The 20476-nt window shown below is 29.7% G+C and overlaps 1 protein-coding gene across 7 annotated transcripts in view; it reads left to right on the forward strand.

Moving 5' to 3' along the window:
* LOC123012202 (high affinity cAMP-specific and IBMX-insensitive 3',5'-cyclic phosphodiesterase 8) overlaps positions 1-20476 on the forward strand; it is a 63039-nt gene that overhangs the window by 13521 nt on the left and 29042 nt on the right. For 3 of the 7 annotated variants that reach the window (XM_044410067.1, XM_044410068.1, XM_044410069.1), the window contains exon 3: positions 18289-18356. In XM_044410067.1, the coding sequence (XP_044266002.1) occupies positions 18289-18356 (68 nt within the window). Of the gene's footprint in view, positions 1-3120; positions 3534-4149; positions 5419-18032; positions 18160-18288; positions 18357-20476 lie in introns of those variants that run through there. The other 4 variants (XM_044410070.1, XM_044410072.1, XM_044410071.1 and 1 more) reach the window with 4 other exon arrangements.

A 20476-nucleotide genomic window follows, 5' to 3' on the forward strand; every position in this document is an offset into this window, starting at 1 on the left:
GTGTCCGCCACTGTAGAATTTTTTTTAAATTAAAAATATTTTTTTTAAACAAGATTGATTCTTGAATGTCATAATAACATACATTTTTGATATGTGAATGAGGAAATGCTGTATGGTTCAAGTTTATAACAAAGTAAAAATAATTTAATGATGGAAATTTAACTATAGCACCAGTTTGAGAATTACACAATTTGACTCTAAAAGATGGTGGAAACTAAATTAACATAACAAGTCGGGACATAATTGATTAAAATCTACTTCAAGATTCACTGAATAAAGCTTCAACTTTGGAAAGTCTTAGTTTTTGCATATTTTAAATTCCGTTCGTAGCATGTAATTATCAAAATGTTTCCTCGTAAACAACAGGATGAAAATAATTTTGTGTCTATTGATTTTTTAAAAGTTTTAATTTGTTTTATATAAATGGAAACAACTGCGTTTCTTTTGTGTGTTTGACTCTAAACCAATTTTGCAAATTCGGATTAATTTTAGATTTTTATGAGGTTTTTGTCGCATTGTCTTAAAACTTGTTTTAATAAATTCAGGTATAGTGTGAAGCTTATTACTTCAAATGGTAAGTTGGCGTTAGAAGAGATTAAAAGATATTTTAAGATTAATATTAGACGAGACGTTAAATAATAGTGTCTACCAAAAGTAGATTAGGTGATACATGTAGGTAGAGTTAAATGAAATGTGATACTAGAGGTAGGAACACGATAAGTAAAATAAATCTTTCCTTCTGATCACCAATAAACTCTATCAACTTGTAAGTCGTGACATGTTTTATGAATGTCTCCATATTAAAAGTTCCTAGGATTAAACTGATACAAATCAGTCTCAAAATGAGAAATGGCGTTTTAGAAATGAATTTTGCAAAGACTTTGTAATTGAGTTTTTTTTTTGAAAAAATCCCGTTTTATAAACAGCAGACGAAAAGTTACTCCCAGCGAGTCCAAGCAATGTTTTAAAGAGTAAGGACATTAAATTTTTTTGATGGTACATGTAGTGGAAATAAGCTTAGAAGTCGTTTTTTGTTTTTTATGAGCTGTAAATATGAAATGATTTAGGGTTTAGATATCAAGTAAGGGGCCCAGAATAAAAACCACATATTAATAAGTAAACACAAGATCAATAAATTAAATCGTAAAAACAAATCCACTGTCGTAATCTTCTTCTATTAGAAAAAGACACCAAAAATGAATTTTGACAAAAAACGAAAATCAATAAGTACAATCAATAATAATAATTATTATAAAATGTGAAAAATTGCGGCTATGTATTGCATTGTTACAAGAACAAAAAACTCATAAATCTGCATTTTAACATTATACAGGGTGCGCCAGAACTCGCGCCCCAGAGAAAAATGCCATATAAGGTAAGATACCAGGAACATGGAAAAAATGTTAAAAAAAAATATCTATTAACATTTCGAAGTTATGAGGGTTTAAAGTTTGCACTTTGACTCTATTTATTTCTGTGGGAAAAATAATTTTCATAATATCATTAATAGATATAAAAATATGTCAAATGTCAAAAAATATATGTCAAAATTTTTTGACAGATAGAATTTTTTAAACATTTTTTTCATGTTCCTGGCGCGAGTTCTGGCGCATCCTGTATGTAGATCAGATGAGTGATAGTCACTAGCCAATTACTATTATGTTTTTTCTCTTTCTCATTTGCATTTCATACGTATTATTGGAAAGTTCGACAGTCTGGGTGTATGTTGATTGTCAGTGTAAATTAGAAGATTAGGCCGGTTGTCAGTAATGACATTAACACTAATTCTCTGCCTGATTACCTTAACAAGGTGAAAGATATACATTATTAGATACACATCTAGCTATTAATCAAATACATCTCGGTTTATTATACTTGCAGCAGTAATACGATAATTCCTCAGTCAAATTGGATTATTTACAAAATTAGTTCTCTTCCGACAGTGTTATTAAGTAAAGCAAAATCGAAAGAGACTTACGAGGCACATATAAAATGTACGTAGTTTAAATAAGAAGTCATTTTATACAAGGACTTAAGTGAACTTCTTTTTAAATTATTCGATATTTTACCAAAAAATCTGTTTCAAAAACAGATTTTAGTAAATCATGTATGTATTTTAGTATAGGTAGTTGTATAGGTAATTCAATTTTTATAATTTTATGTAATTTGACCAAATTGATTGCTGTTTTTTTAACACAATTATGCAGGTGGAGATTTTTTGAAAATATTGAAAAATATTTTTATTGCTCTCTGTTTCTGCTTTAGATTCTAGTTTTCTTCTAACTAGATTACATAAAAATCTCTTCTCGTACCATGTAGGTACTTCTTTATAAAAAAAAAACATAAGAATTCAGTATTAGCTACGCCGCTCAATGTTTCTAGAAAATACAATGTTCTTTATTCCTTCAATTGTTGGTAGAAAAGCATTACGTAGAAAGAGTTTGTTTAAAGAAATTGAAACAAGACGAGACTACCATTTAGTTGTAGATAAAACACGATTTGATTATAAATGTAGTTAAAAATTCATGATCTCTCAGTTTTCTCCTTTAACTTTCAAAACTTTTACCTTAAACATTTATTTTTAAACATTTTATCTCGAGAATAAAAAACAAAAATACAAACAAAACTCAAAACAATAATAGGTATTACGCTTTCAATCTTATTTGGAGATGATGTTGTACTTATTACAAAATGCTTTTTGTTTTTTTTTTCTCCTAAATTTTTATCAATTTTTAATAAAGTCCATATTTCATTTGGTACTAGTTCTCGTAGTAAGTGCATACTAGAAGCCGACTATTTCTATTAGGTATAAGCAATTTTCCTTTGTTTTTCGCACTTATATGGCAAAACCTCCAATTTGCAAAACCTTTTGGCGTTGCTATAGGACAAGAATTCTTTCCAACACAATCCTACAGCTATCGGCTCCCTGTTTCCACTTCGTTAAAATTCCCAAGATGTAATTCTGGTCTATTGTTATTTCTGCCGTGAATGTCGAACGAAAACTTATCCCGATTAGAAGCAGACCGCCGTCGTATTAAATAAAATCCAAGGTCTGCTTCCTATTGTGTGCGGCAATGATACGCTACACATACACATAAACCTCCTAGAACAGGCTCGTCGTCGTCGTGAGTAGCTTCGAGCACCAGATTGCTACACACCAAACTTTCTCAGTGCGGTTCCGACGGTGTGTCAGGTGCCTGCTTGGTCCTGCTGTGCCTTCAGATGCCTCCTGCTAATAAACCCCTTCCTACCCAGCCCAGGAGGAGACAACGGTATCTTATCTGGTTGATTTAGTGCATCTACGCGTGATGTGCCAGTGATGCGACTGAGTTTAGTTGATTTTCTGTGATTTGTGCAGTGGTATTGATTCTTGCAGTGTAAATGTGATTCGAGGCTTTTTTAGGTCCGGATTATTGAATTTTAGAACGGGCGTTAGAGACTAATGAGCTAAGGGCACCCACGCTTAGTGACTTTGTCAATTATCAAAGGACCAAAGTCACAACAGTGAACGATAATGTGAAACTGGGAATTTGGTAATTGATCAAATTCTTTAGGTGTCGCATTTTGCTGGAAAAATATTTTTTATATTCAATATTATGTGATTCAAAATATGAGGAATTTTAATTTCTACGTGGGGAGTAAATTCTTTTGTTGAATAACATTTAATTGTTCGGATTAGTAAATCAATAAACAATTATAGAGAGTTAGATTCGAATTTTAAAAAATGTTTTCAACATTGCATTAGCTAGGACAATTTTTAAACTCAATAAACTGTGTTTTGTATAAATCTGTAACGAGCTAAATTTTTAGACCAAAACAGTTTTGCAAGTTTTTCCGGAATCTAGATTGTGTATTCAGTTTTTAAATGAGTTTTGAAACACATTTACTTTTTTCTATTTTCAGAATTTGTTACTACCTACATGTGTTGCAGTACAACAGAATACTACATTTCGGTGTATAGTAATGAAATACTAATTACGAGTATAATAAGACGTATATTTGGGATTCAATTTACCCACCTACTCGTACTTTTACAAATATTATGTAATAATTTGTTTACTGCAGTTTACTTTTTGTTCTTGTTTTCTTCTTTCTATTTAAATTATTTAATTTTTTAGTTACTTTTAACATATTTTATTATTTTATTTTTATTTCTTAATTAATTTTAGGTTGAGTTTTTACTTCGGCAACTATATACATAATTATACAGGGTATTTTCTTAATATTGCGTAAAATTGCAACCACATATTCTACATCGGAAAATAATACTAATTCGTCAGAAAAATGATAGTCCTATAAAGCTTCATTACGAATCTTTAGGGTTATAAAGTTTTATGATAAAAATTAAAATCCATTAGTTCCTCCAAAACCACTTGCGTTATTTTCATAAAATTTTACAGGCTTTGTGAGCCACTGAAAGTACTTATATTCCGGAAATTATTTTTACTCTTACCAGGGGCGTGTGTACGGGCACGTCACTGGTAATTTTTATTTTTTATTAGTGTTATTTTTTGATGTAGAATGTTAAGAAAATACCTTGGATATATCAAGCAGGATTTGACAAGAAGCAGTCTCGGAATAGTGAAGTTATGTAAAGATGTGAAAAATAGTTTTATGAAAATATTTTAATATAAATCTATTTTCCAATATTTCTTAGGCTTTTTATGAACTCAGGTTATATTGTTGACATTACATTTTTGCTCGATATAAGCTTTAATCGAAGATTTCAACCAGAACCTGTCATTTTATAGATACTCAACTACAACAGAACATCATAATAAATAAATGATGATTCAATGCCATCTTCAGATTTTTATGCCATTTTTAAAATGTCAAGAATAACCAACCATTCTTTATCATCATAATATGTCAATGCTGTTACATTGATTCCTCATTAAATAAAATGTCAGATTAGTTATTTTAGCTATTTCTATATTACTGCACATTTTTGATCTACTTTCATTGAAGTTGTAATGAAGGTTGGCACAAACATTTTTCCAGTAGAATGCGAATGTATGGAATGTAGAAATCAGTCAGTTTTTTTTGTTTCATTTTGAAATGACTATTTGCTGGTCTAAAATCTGGAAATGCACTTCATAAAATACTTGTACGAATGTTTATTTTTCCGCCTACATTTTGGTTTGATGTTTAAGCTCTCAGGTTGTAAATCGTCGTTAAAATGCCGAAATAGTGCTTCCATAAATATTTAAATAATCGGCAAGTGAAAAGCTGGTGATAAAACAATGTTTAGCAATAAACAAAGTTGATAGTGGATCTTTAATGAAAACATTGTGTTGTGATGGTTGGATTAAACGTGGATTAAGCTGTTGGATCTGCATCGAAATATGATTATTCAGAGGGATCAGGAGGATATCATGGAGACTATCACAGACGAAGAGACATTGGAGGAATGCAATGGTAAATATTTTTGTAGTTAACGAAGGCAAAATCGGAATTATACGATGAATGCTTATATTGTTGTGTTAAAATTCCCTATTAGGGAGTTATTTTGATCATACGAAAGAGCTTTGATTTTCCCAAACATTAGATGGGATTGAGTTGCTTTGATTTTCCTTGTAATTAATTGCTTAAAGTTACTGGGTTGTTAATTTAATTATGAAGGAGAGAAGGATAATTATGGCAGTTTGACGCGTTTTTTGGATTTTTTCTGATTGATAAGTACAATTTTTAGAATTCTTTTTTTGAATTATTCAAACGACACTTAACGGTGCTTTAATTAAGGCGGTTGTATTAATTTCAGAACTTGTTTTTGAATCAAGATTGATTTAAATGCTTGCATGACTGATCTAATTTAACAAATTAATAATTAATAATTCGGAATGAATATTTCCTTTCGCTGTTTCTGTCCCATATTACAGTTTCTTATTTAATATTTCCATAGTTTTGGGGTTTGCTTGTGTAACTGTTTTGTTTTTATTTGACGATTTGTTAACTGAAAGAATTCACACATTTGAGACTACACAACAGAACAAATTACACAAATTTTATTAGGTTCTATCTACTTATGTAAATTGTACAACCTTGTTAATTAAAAACTAAGCAGATTAACTGTGCGTTAAATTATTAATGAATTATTCTTCATTTTGTTTGACTCAGCATTAAACTGTAAAACAGATAGTATTTTTGTTATCTTCATTTTATTATTAGTGATATAAATAGAAACGCCTAATTATTATTTGTATGATTCCCATTTGGCTGTAGGTATACCAGACATTATTTAATTTTTTTTATTCATTTACTATAGTGTTTGGCGATTTTTGCTATCACGCACTAATTTATGACGGTATTATTATCACAATTCTTAATTTAACTTTAACGTCAATTGTATGAACAAATTGCAAAAATGGTTGTTAAATGTGAAAATGAGTTATCATGATATTTTTTACAACAGACAAATTGTTTTCGCTGCTTAAAAATACATTTTTGTTAATTTAAAAATGCGGTAATTTCTTTTAAATGCAGTCATAAATTTGGTATTTAGACGAAAATTTTGTCATTTTGTGGTATTATTTAAATAAGCATAATAGGTATATAATAGGTATATGAAATAGGTATATCAGCAAACAGTATAAAACAAAAAATTTAGATCCGGTAAGTTATAGTATCCATTTGATACTAACATCTTATTTGTATTGTATGATAACTGACTTTTCTGACTTACGAGTATAACGTAAATTACTAATTATGAAGTTTGAAAAGTCAAAATCTAATTATCAAATTTTATAATTATTATATCTTAGTGTACTTATGTGTACTGCACTAAAAATGTCTAATTAACACAAACACTTTTTCTAATTAAAACAGAATTAAAAATTCAATACTGTGTTACTAATTACAAGGTGTGTCACACAGCTGAATTATTTTTTATGTTTCTTGGCCAAGGTTCACGGGTCAAACATCAAAGATACATATTCTGTAACATCAAAGAGGAAAAACATTTGTAACTATAATTATCAAAAACAAACGCCTTTTTCGCATTGTTCTGTTTACATATTCTTTCAATTTAATTCTACTGTTACTAGCAAATTGGCTCATATGTATATAAATATTTATTTATTTGACAAAAAAATCTCTTTCTTTAACAAATTGGGATGAATATTATTTTTATAAAAATTTTGATTACTACAAAAATAAGAAAAACAATATTCATATATATATATATATATTCATATTCATTCGTTAAAACATATAAGTTTTAGTTCTAGTTTTCACTTTCTGTGGCTAAATACATACGTAGTAGCAACACCGAAATCCAAAAATTCCTAATTAAAAAAAGTTTTAGTTTTGTTCTAGCTTTTTAGACTTTTAATTTCTCAATTAAACCTTTCTGAGTCTAATATTTGAAATATCAATGAACAAAAAAATTTGGAAATTTGGAATAACGCATTAAATAAACATTTCAGGAAAGTTTGGAAGCTTATTATTGCAACAACTCTGCTTCAGTTTGCAACTGAGCAATTGCCACCATAGAAAAAATATTTAGGGTGAAATACAGAAATAAGCTTTTTGCAGGATACCAGCCTGTATAAAGAAACCAGCGACAATTTCTCAACGCGTTGAAACATCTTAGAAAATTTGTGACCCGGAATAGTAAACTCTTTCTTCCGTTTTGTGAATATTTACTTTTATTGGCAATGCCTTTCGTGCAAATAGGATAACCTGCAGCGATTTATTCTGAACTGTTTCATCTCGGAAAATCTATATTGACAATTGTAGACATTTGTTATTGCAACTATAACCCCGTTTTGGGTGAGCGATTTAATTTTCCCTTTAGTATAGCGTTCATGATTTTATTACTAATTGTTTTTCTTTCATGTAATTTCGCCGCAAAAAACCGGTACCGTAGTCTTGCTCCAAAACGGTCAATTTGTATAGCGGTGTCCAGCAAGCAATGGCAACATTTAATTAAAGACACATTAATCTCCTTTGGCCAAAATTAATAGGTTTTGATACCAGTTAATTACTATGTTTATTAAAGCAATTTCGTGTGGCTTTTAACCTTTTTTACCGCTCAGCTCACCAACCAACCAATATAGGTATAAAGATGTTCAGCTTTAATTTTGTCAAAAATTTGCATTTTTATAAAAAAAAATTCAACTTGCCTTAAGCACAAATTACTCAGTGATTATCGTGTCGGATTAATTTCTCAAACATGCATAATGCATAGAATTATCATAAATAAAGAATTTATTAAATAAATACTATCAAATTATGTCTGCATCGAACGATAATTCCAAATTATTATCAAAATTGTTGTTTGTGGGCAGCTTAACCCAATAAAGTAAGTTTTGAAACCAGTTCGCCTGCTTTTCCAACTCTGAATGGTTTAATGGTCATAAATCATTTCTATGATATAAGCGACAATTTTTTGTCAAATAAGCAGTAATCGATACGAATCGTAAATTATTTTTTAATTACTTATTTCAAGTTATTTCTGATTTCGTAGCCGTTTCAAACATTAAGGTGTGTGGATGCGTGGGATAATTACACCAACGCATTTACATTTAATTATCTCAGGTGCTAATGCAACACCGTCAACTATTAAGTTGACTGCCCAAATTTGCTTGTAATCTATTGATAATAATCGAAAGCTGTTGACAGATTCAATATTCTATATTTTATAATCGCTTGTTTCAGTTTAATAATTATCTGACGACTTAACTCACATAACATGCCGGTAATGAAATAAGGCCTTATTCTCTCTCAGATTTTACATTATGAAAATTATATCGCTCATATGTATGTAGGTACGATTTAATTTTTAATTATGGTTTAAAAAGATTTTACTACTTTTTGAAATTTTAAAAATTATAAGTATGTCAATTATCGTTTCAAAGAAACATCAACTATTGTGAAAATTGATTAAAAATGAAAATAAAAAGTATGTTTTTCAATACTCTTCACTTCGCTCGTCTGATGCTGCAATAAAATATTTCTGACTACAAAATTTAAGTTCATTGTTTTGAAGTAAAGTTTTCTACTCTACGATATTGACTCGTAATTATTTGAATGACATTTTAGAAACTTCAGTTTCAAGGCATTTTACAATGACAAAATTTTGGTTTTGACAAAGTGTCTTAGTTTTCAACGGCCGCGACTGTACAACAATACATCGTCTAAAATTTTTATAATAAATATGTAATGTACTATTTAAGTACAGGCTGTTCTAGCTAAAGACCACATTAGAAGTATTGGTAGTTTTAACAATGATATATTTTTTGTTGCGTTTTTTAATTTCTTAAATGATTCTGATAGAGTTTTTATTAATCTTCCCTATACTTAAGTTTAACCGTTTCCAAATTTTTGGACTTTTTTGAAATATTTTGCATTTGCACCTTCATATTCAAAAATCGATAACTCTATCATTATTTATTATTTTTGAAATCGTATTTGGGTATATGAAAAAAAAGGTTAGATTTTTCGGTTGTTCTATTTATAAAAAAATGTGAAAATAAGAATTATTTCTATTTTTTACAGCCGTCTAAAATTATTCCACATAAATGTCGCCAACCGTCGCAAAATTCTCTAGAAAAAAAATTAAAATTTTTTTAAAGCACTTGTTACAGAAAATTCTTCAAGCACTCATTTGTTCCTCAACTCGCCGCTACGCGGCTCGTTACGGAATTTCAAATTTGTGCTTTAATATACAAATTTTCTAATTTGCGTTTATAATACGTTTATTAACGTCTTTTAGTAGGAGTCGTTTATGGCTATCTATAAAAGCACACTGTACTTTAATGATTTTTTTCTAATTTGCGTTTATAATACGTTTATTAACGTCTCCAGTAGGAGTCGTTTATGGCTATCTATAAAAGCACACTGTACTTTAATGAATTTAGGGTTATTTAGTTTTTGTATGCCGCTTCTGACTTGTCAGATAACAAATTTTGCGTTGTTGCAATTGCGTTCGGCAATTTCGCGAATTTCGGGCGGAGTGCAAATTAAATTCTGTTGGCTAATATTTTATTTATTATTATTATGTTGTAACACTAATAACTAATAATTTGTAAATTATATTTTTAATGACAAACGACAGAAATGATGCAAAAAATCAGGTGGGCGCCGAGTGTCACCAACCGATGCAAACTAACACAAAATTTTCTAGACGACAAAATTTTTTTTTTTTTTTAATTAAAATATAAGAAAAAAGGGGGTGCAAATTAGAAAAATAGTATAAAATATACGTTTTATAATGGCATTGGCGCACTCTCGCCTACGGCTCGTTTTCTAACTTGGGATTTAATTAAGTACAAATATTTATTAATTTTTTTGTGGAGATCTTATAAAAAGTATAGTATGTAACACGTGTATAAACTTCTCTAGACATTCGTTTTATTAAACACTCGCTTCGCTTGTGCCTAATAAAATTCATGTCTAAAGTGGCGTTGTACATAATATAATATTTATTAAATTTTATCATTAAAGTAACTAACTACTTGGTATAAAATTTACTTTTCTTTTATAATTATGTTTGATTATTTATGTTGAAATTTATTTTTACAGTTCTATTTTAGACACGTTGGAGTTAAATACTATAATCGAATAAACAACATGTTGGTGGTCACATTTAACGTTTAGATAAATTATTCATATAGCCCTTGTTTTTCAAAAATAATTAATGCCACATTACATGCCTTTAACAACATGTATAAAAATGGCAATTCTTGTTGTGCCTCCACGTACCCCAGATTTAAAAAAAAAACAATTTTTCGTTAACAGCTTTTACGGTAACACATTTACGCTGTGTTTATGTTTTGATTAGATTAAATGTGTGTCTACCGTCAAGTTATAAAAGCATACGCGAAAATGCGAAATGTTGCATAAACCAACCACCAACTAGTAAATACACAATATAAATAATTCCATTGGCTGCACACTTTTACTCTGACAGTGGCTTGTTTTTGGCCTATTTCAAAATACTCGCACTGAATGTTTATCATTCATCGATCATAACAACATGAAGCATTGAAGACAAACACCTGTACTGACATACACATCATTGATTTTAGAACACCTTAAGAATTTATTTACGACAGAATTAATTCAAAGGTGTATACAGGGTGGCTCGATTAATTTTTGACAATATTTTATCGATCAGTTTTGTGTGTACTTACGAGTAGTTGTGCAGAAACAGAAGAAATTCTTAGCTGGTGCAACCTGTAGATTCAAATGTAGTAAATCTGGGCTATAAAAATAGTCCCAGGGTATTGGTTGGTCGACCAGTTCTCATCAGGTTAATATTTTCGTCGATAATAGTCGAGCTGATTGTTAGGAAAATAACCCTAAAACCCTATATTGGAAAATGCTTTCATTAAAGTGTTCACCTTTGCGATAAAAATGCATGCATTTCTATCGCCAAAAACAGAATTTCTATTGTTCACTAAACGTGAATTGAATTCATTTATCGCTTTAATTACGTCTTTCAGTGACAAAAGCTAACAACTCTGTAACAAAGGTGGAGAGAGAATGGAAATGGATTTAAAAAATCATTTGTGTGTTGTGTTTTATGCAGACGCGTGCAGGTGTGAATGATTTGATGGTGATTTGCGTTTTGGCCCTGGACACCCAGAGCGAAAAGAAATAAATTTATGGAAAGGTGATTGCTGACGGCTGAGGCAACTTGAACGTAAATATTATGTAATAAAAGTTAAAAACGAAATTTATTATCACGAAATAACTATCAAAATGAATGGACTTTTTTTCCTGAGACCTTTTCTAGCATCGATGAGGTTCATTTTTCCTTAGGCTAATGTCAATAGCAGTCTCCCCATTCCTCTTATTTTCGCTCGAAGGGATAAGACCGACATTCCTTTTGCAGACAATAATCAAAATAAAAAAAACTGGAACGAGGAAATAGAAATGGAAAATGTTCCAACATTGAGGGTCGCTCAGCAGGAGAATCAATGAATGTGTGTACTGTGTACATACTTACATAATATTTCTAAGCCGGTCTTTGATAAATATGTATATCTTTTGTTATGTGCGAGCAACGAAGCATGTAGGTTTAGACACGACCTATGTCTTTAAAAATAGGTGGTCTCTTTTTTCAAAAAGACATTTCTGTAAGGTCTATTAGATAAAATTGAGTTGAACGTTTCAAAGTGAAGTAAATTAAAAGTTTCCGACTTGCTAAGGATATCATAATACCTGGTGCGACTATATTTTAAGAAAATTATAAAGATTTTCATTAGAGACTAACAAGTTTGAAAGTTATGTGTTTGAACACATGATATCAAGGGATTAAATTACTTGTTACAACATATTTGGGAGTTTACAGTTTTAATTTTGTGCATTTTGTGAAAACTTGACTTTTATTTTATACTTGGAAAACTTTAGTAATTGCAAGGTGTGTAAGGCTTCAGTTTTCATTTAAGCAGAGATAATTATTTGGTAAGAAAGTGTGATACTCGTACTGTTGTCTGTATTTGGAAGAAACAAAACTTTAATTTTATTTATTGTTAAGTTTCTGTTTAATTGAATGCATTGAAGCATTATATCGTAGTGACCGGAAAAATGATGATTTCTCTACTGATTTGTTCCCTCAAGCTTATTGGCTTAGTCCCTTTCCTATTTTCAGTTTGCTTATTTTTCTGGTTTTAAGATTTTTTAAAGTAAGTAAACAAAGCTTTAATGGTACATGCAACAAATTGTATGAATACCACCTACAGGGTGTTTTACTTAATTTTACGAGGCCTGCGCCTGTAAGATGCAATCAATAATACATATTCCGATACGAACTCGATTACAAATTTTGAGAAATTGGATAATTTTCTCGAGTTTGTTCACCGTTTCAAAAATTACAACGTTTTAGTTAGTAATTAAGATAGATAAACTAATATGATTCATGCCGTTTCTTGATGGAACAAATGGTAATTGTTTCTGAAAAACTGCAGTTTATGACTATTATTGGAACAGTGATTAGTTTGACAACTACTGTCATGGGTTTCCAAAAATGAAATAATTAAATGTATATTTTTTCTATCTAGTGTTTTGTGACTTTTGTATATTTGGGTGCGTACATTAGGCGCAAGATTCGTAAAGTTATGTGAAACACCCTGTATTTTATAGCTATTTTACTCCGTGATGAATACGGACCAACAAAGGAGATATTTTAATAGAAAAATGAACTAAAGACTGTTATAATTGTAACTTAATTAACCATTTAATTATTAATAATTATATTTAAATACTAGGCTAGTAATAAAATGCTAAGTAAATAATTCTTATTTGCTAAGTAAAAGAATCTAACCGCTATGAAGGAATGCTAAGTATTAAAATAAGATTTATTGAGTGTAAAAAGTGTAACCATTATTTATATTTAGGTAAAGGCATTTTCTGGGTCAATCCAGCGAAAAACCTTCATATCAATTTTTTACCCACATAAGTATATAAAATGATTTACAGAACAATCATATCCCATGCGCAAAAATATTATAGATTATTGATATTAATTTTTATTAGTATTAGTATTACAGAACATTTATTATTTTACTGAACAATTAAAAAAACATCTTTGAAAAAATAATTTTACTCACAATTTTGTTTACTTGTTTGTTTTGGATTGAGTAAAACCTTTAAATTAATTCTATTTTTCAAGTCGCTTTTTTATTTAAACCAAGTTCTGAATAGATCAGTAGTATGGATGCAGAAACGTCAAAAACAATTAATACACTTACTTAATGGAAACCTCAAATCCTAACCAACTCGATAAGATCTTATTAAATTCCATTGTAGTATTATCAGGTAAAGTTCTAATACCATAAGCTGCGTTGATTAACATGTCGCTCACAAAATTAAAATTACAAACATGACACAAAATAAATATTCATGTGATGAGATTTGCTTTCATTTGGAAACTCCCTTTGCGTGAACTAACTGATACCTTTAATTTTTTGAGTAGTTTAATTTAAAAAAAATGGCCATATCAATGATACATACAGGGACATTTTTTTATTAGTATACATAGCCCTATGTATACTTTAAAAAAAACCGGGTCAACTTCAATGTTACTATGGCAATTACGATTAGGGGTTAGTCTAGGCATAGGCAACCAATATTGCAAAGGCTTTAATATCGATAAATAAAAGACGAACTTGTAAAAACTACAAAGTAAATGTAATTAAATATTAATTAAAAAAAAATAGAACATGAAAAATATTTAATAATTAAAGTGTTCAAAATGCTTTCCTTGCAGTTCCAACCCAAGCGATTTTAGAAACCCCGCCACTGTATTCCTGATAAATTCAGGATCTATATTATTAAATTCTGTACGAATACGTTCTTTCAGCTCTTCTAAATTTTGCATTGGAACATTAGTATAAATTTTTATTTTTAAATACCCTCAAAGAAAGAAATCGTTAGGTGCCAAGTCTGGCGATCGTGGGGGCTATGCGATGGGACTATATCTCCCGATTCACTTCGGTGTAGATGGGTATCATAAATGGTATTAACTTTTTAAAGCTACGCTTTAAATTTCAATTCTGAAACTTGACAAACTTGACACAAAATTTTAGTTTTGAATATTTTAATATCTAGTACCCTCTAAAAGCTTGAAATTTTGGTCGCCTACCCTATGAAATTGACCCGGTTTTTTTAAAAGTATACATAGGGATATGTTTACTAATAAAAAAATGTCCCTGTATATTGGTCGTGCAATCGCCAGGGCAACCCTGTTGGCTGAGAGCTAAGGATTATTCAGGGATGTGTATGTTAACTCATCAACAATGCACTACTTATTTCGTGGTATTTTCAGGTAAGGAAGTAAATTGAAGTTGCTAAAAATAGAATCAATTTTTCTAGACGTCTGGGAAATTGTCGAGATTATTCAGATTAGAAATGATTGTTAGGAGAAAAACTGTTCTAAATCTAGAGATAAGTGTACTGGGGATGTGTATGTCTGTTTCAAGTCAGTCACGTAAGCACTGTCAGCTGATATCGTGTAATTAAACTAAAGATGCTACGATGTTGTTTAATGTAGTACAAAAAATATGCATTTGAATTTTGAATGGAATTTTAGAGGGAATATCTTGGTTATTAATAAATAAAACAAGGCCAAAAGTGAAACGACGTCTCCAGTTACAAAATAAATTTTACAGATAAAATGTTAACAATGCAGTGAATTGTGCAAATTAGGAGATTTTTTACACTGCAAAGCTTAAGGACTTTCTGCAAGTTTATACAGAAACCATTTTGTTTTCAAGTAATTCTATACATAGTTTATAGTTATTGCACAACATATGTCGTACCATGCGTTCAACTAAATTTCCGATCAAAAGATGACTGTGGAATTGAGTTGGCAACATTGAAAATTCTAGATATAAAATGTGTCATTTTTTATATCTTTTGTCTTTATTTTCCTCAGTATTAGTTGCAAACATCATCAGAAAATCATACATACGCATCAGAAATGTAATTTAACCATGATAGTTATTATAAGGTTTGTTCAGCGTTTCACAGTTATTTTTGTTTAACAATTCTTGTGGCTGTTTGAAATTTCTAAATAAATGTCATTTGAAGTAATTTGAACTAAAGTTAGTGTGTTCTGTATTGTGTTCATTTAATGTGGTTACAAATTTTGGAGTCAGGCGTAACAGAATAATACAGAAAAAAGCTAAATTGGTGGTAATTTTTCAAATTAAGGTACTCGTATTATACCTAAAGCATTTGGTTTTAGCAAGCTACCAAGTTACAATAGGATTAAATATTAATTTGAATGTCAAATCAAGAGGATTACATCAATATCAATTAGTAGATAAATGTCCCGACCAAAATTTAACTGTCTGTTTTTAAAAAGTAAAATAAAAATCCACAATATCGACAGAAACGTTTTTAGTACAGAAATTATTTATCGTTTCAACAAATTTTTGCAAATTTAGTTTTACATAAAAGTGAAGAAGTAGAAATGTTAAAGAATATACGTGCATTTCTATCTCAAAGTCTGGACTAGATTTTAATTTATTTAAATTTTGTAAGCTAATGTGAGGATTCTGAAACATCTATAAATAATCAGATTTGTTTTGAGAATAATGAATCATTACCATTACGTTAAAAATTACTTTTTATTAAAAAAGTAATAAGTCTTGGTTTGGGGGTAGGCTACTCGTAAGGTGTCTCCAAGATCATACAAAATAAAAAGTTGAGGCTGAGAAAAACATTTTGGTATAAGCACGTAATTTACATTACTGGTGATTGTCAAGATTTATTCACTGTTATTATTAATTTTCTAGTAGTAATACAGTATGTTTCATCTAAAATTTGCACCTTCTAAAATCTTCGATTTCGTCTAAGTTTGGAAAAAATGCTGAAATATGTGAATTTTAACTTAAAGGGACACCAAATTATTTTACTTTAGTTTCAAAGGTATTTATTTCTATATTCTTTTAGTGCTTTTTCAAAAAATGTAAATGCAAGAGGCGTTGAGTTTTCTTAAGGATGCACTAATGTTTTTACTTTTTAAAATAACAAGAAATTATGACTGAAATTTCTACTTGATTCCATAAACTATTGTCGTTTAATATCTAAGTTAAAAATAAAAACCAATAATTTTTAAATTGGTTCATAGTACAGAGTAATCGTCAGTACGTGACTAATTTAATTGCAAAATTTAAAGAAATTGAGAAGCTTTCGAAAATCGATTGTACCATTGTGTGGAAGTTGGGGGTGGACATTTTGTCTACATTCATTAAATTTAATTGTTTTTTCATAACTACTTTTGTTTCCTTTCACAGTAATCTAAAAAAAAAATCGTTCAAAATTGAAAAAAAAACACAGTGGCATAGACAATGAAACCAGATTCAAAATTATGTGTCACTCGACCCCTCTTACTATTTAAAGTTTTTGTAAAGGTGGCTCTAGGCGCTAAAAGGATGCAGAAATAACTTTGAAAGAAATAAGATAAAAAAAATTGATTAAGTTAAAATTGATCTATCGTTTCAGCATTTTTTCTAAACTTGGACGAAATCGGAGATTTTAGAGGGTGCAAATTATAGTTGGGATACTCTGTATAATGTTTAATAATAAATAATAATGGTTAAGTATTAAGTATAAAATCACTGATCGCGTTACAAAAATGAACCTAACATATTTTTCATGACGTAAGTCGGAAAGTTTTCAGGTATATTGTTGTTTATTTCGTTAATTATCCGATTGTTCATCAGTTAACACTTAATAACCAGACCAATTTATGAGAAACTACACATAATTGCATTTCTTGTATTTCAACAATCTCCTTAATAGGCAATAATTATTACGAATCGTATAGCCTTACTCGATCACTTTATCAACTTCATTAATCAGGTAGGTGGTCGATATTTATTGGTTTTCATTAGTCACCGTATATAAAGAAACTTAATTTTTTCCAAACTGTTGTACAAAATTTCGTATTCAAGGTAAACGTTAATTAATCCAACACAGTATCGCTTTATAAAAGGATAAAAAATTGTTTCATTTGGGTTATCAAAATAACCACAAATTTGCATTTCAATTGAGTTGTGACTGGTCAACATTAAAACGTATTCAGTTATTTTGCAAAATAAGTTAAGTGCGTTTACGCCTTGTTAACTAAACTGTCTCTTAACTTCCTAATGGAAAAAAAAAACTAACTATCTCCAAACAGGCACTTTTTTAAATCCCTTTTTAAAGATTCAGTTTCACAATGAGGCTGCGTAATTATTTTACACAAAAGTTTTTTTTTAATCGTTCGTAGGACGAGCATTGTACATATTAGAGGGTTTTTCCGTAATTAAATTTTGCTTAAGGCAATTGATGTCAGTTTCTAAACAAGGGCATTTGAGCGAATACCGATTTAATTAAACTCTTTTCCACTAATCATTCAGAGGTGGATTTTTAAGTGTCTTTGAATGGCACTCAATAAATTTCCTCTCTAGTTGATTCGTACAATCAAGCGAAATTGCAACAGAAATAATGAGTGAATGCTACTAGGAAAATATTATTTTATTTCGTTGCGAAAAAGTCGAAAGGTGAGAAGGTAAAAGCTTCTATCAGTTCGAGATTTATTTGTGTATCAAATTTTGAAAAGACAATCCATTAGAGAGTATCGATTCGCGCTTTCCAGCGAGACGCTAGACGCAAAATTGCGAATAAACACTCCGGAATTTCATCAATAAAATCGATAAATGGGTAGGTAGATTGATTAATTAGTTTTGTACAATTACTCACGTGATTGCGAAAAATTTTGTTGTTTACTTTCGTCATGGGTAAACATTTGTTTCTTTGTGGCTCTTTCTGAATTTTCTTGTTCTGTTTCAGATAGGACAGTCATTCACCGAAAGAGCTCTTTAGCGCTGACACCAGAGGACGAACCCTTAGATCTCAACGTAAGTCAAATTAATTTGAGTGATTCTCTCTCACGATAATTGTAACATTCGTCTCGTCGCCAATGCTGAAAACGGCTTCCAATTAGACGTGACCATATTTCGTATTTATATTATTATGTGGCTCAGCCTTGTCGTAATTGCTACGCAAATAAGATTAATCTCGTTAAAGAATTTTATGTGGACGGGGCAATTGTGGAATGCCACTACTGGTTTATTTTCAGGAAAATTGATGTTTCGCGATAAAGTCCCTACTTTATGTTGGGGCTTGGTATTTTGCAAATTTAATTAGCCAAATGAATTGTTTTAGATATTATAATTCATAAAACAACACAGTTCGGCCGTTTGTCAGAAAATCGGTGGGCAATTAGTTGTCGCCTTTGTTTAAATCTTTAGAGTTTTTAATCAAGAATTTAATCCGAAGTAATATGCAAAAAATTACCAAAATAAAAGGCATACAACAAGAAGTACATACGTTAATTTTAATTATCAATTCAACTTACGCTGATCAACAACGTTTTTTAATGCATACTTATATTAAACTCAATTATAATATTTTTATTAATAATTTCGTTAAAAAATACTTTTTGGTAACTAATTCTATCTACCGGACACGTTTATAACTATGTAAACGCTAGTTAAATTTTTGTTTTCATGAATTTTTGTTTAACTTGAAAGTGATCGTTGCAGTATCTTAAAAAACTTTATACAATATACTACTGGTAGCATTTATATAGCCTTGCCAAACATACAGGTCGAGTCGTATGACGAGACCTTTATGTTTGGCAAGGCTGCTTAGTAAAGATTGGCACGGCCTTAAAAATGTTGCTACCGGTGTAACACCGTAAATAGCTATTACTATGGTCGTTTGGAAAAAACGTTTGAAAAAAATTATTTTTCTTTTGGATAGTTTTTTCCAACCTAAACATTTTCGCTTTTCTGTTTCCTCTGGATGAATCAAACGAAAAATTAATACTAACAATTAATTTTGTATCTTATTTATTTTGAACATAAAAACCGGTAAAGTCTGAGTAAGTAAAAGTAAAAATAATAATTCGATTAAAAGTATATTAAACATGTTATTATTATTTGTGTGTTATTGCAAGTTCAAAATCAAGAGAAAAATTAATTTTTCTTTCTACTAAGTGAAAATAATGAACTTTTAATTACAGAATTACTAGTTTCAAGTGAAGCAAAAAATGTTTTTCTTTTGCAGTGTTAGCCTCAAATAAAAAAAAAAATCCATGGACATACTGTATAATATTAGTTATTATTATTATTATTATGGCATTAAACCACTTTGGGTTTTTTGCTTTGATTAGAAGTAATAAAAATAAATATAAAAAACGAATGAAACTAGCTATTTGTTAATAAAATTAAAAGTAAATCAAAAAATGTTATTAAGGTAATGAAATACATGGGCGTGCATTTTTTTCTCAAAATTTGCTTAGTGTTATTTTGCAAATTATTATAATCCCATTTAATAATTTATACTCATTAAGGAAATTTTCAGAATAAGACAGTTTTGACAGTCCTCGAGTTCTGACCAACTTCCTAAATAAGGGTCTTTTGAGATATTTATTACCTGCTCTCCAACTAGTTAATCGGAAACACTATTGCAACAAAGCGCAGTGTGAGCAGAAAGTTAGACTGGTGAATAGTTTTTTCCCCGGTTGTACATACCACAGTACAATTTCGCTTAAATGAATACAGTCTGCCATTCATTTTGGTAAAGATTTTGATAATTCAAAGAAATAAATGGAATATGTGATTACAAAAGATACAAACAGACATCAAAAACGACATCTGCAGTACTAAAGCTAAATTGTATTTTTTGCTCAAAGGATGTAATTAAAAAACAAAGGAAATACGAATAGATGTTGCCATGAAGACGTCGCAAATCTTCTTATTTATAAGAAGACGCACTGTACACAAGGAGATTATAGGTAACTACATGTGTTCATTTAAGGCAAAATTCAAGAATGCTTTGACAAACAAATATTTGGAATGTCTTTCATTAATTTATTTATCCACTTGTTAAGATGAAAGATAATTAAATACATATAAATATGTATGTAGTTATTAACAACATAAGGCCATGTACCAAATAACAGACAAAATTT

Source organism: Tribolium madens, unplaced genomic scaffold (genome assembly GCF_015345945.1).
Source record: "Tribolium madens isolate multiple individuals breed KSU strain unplaced genomic scaffold, Tmad_KSU_1.1 Scaffold_91;HRSCAF=231;Tcas5.2_LG7, whole genome shotgun sequence".
NCBI classification, from domain to species: domain Eukaryota; kingdom Metazoa; phylum Arthropoda; class Insecta; order Coleoptera; family Tenebrionidae; genus Tribolium; species Tribolium madens.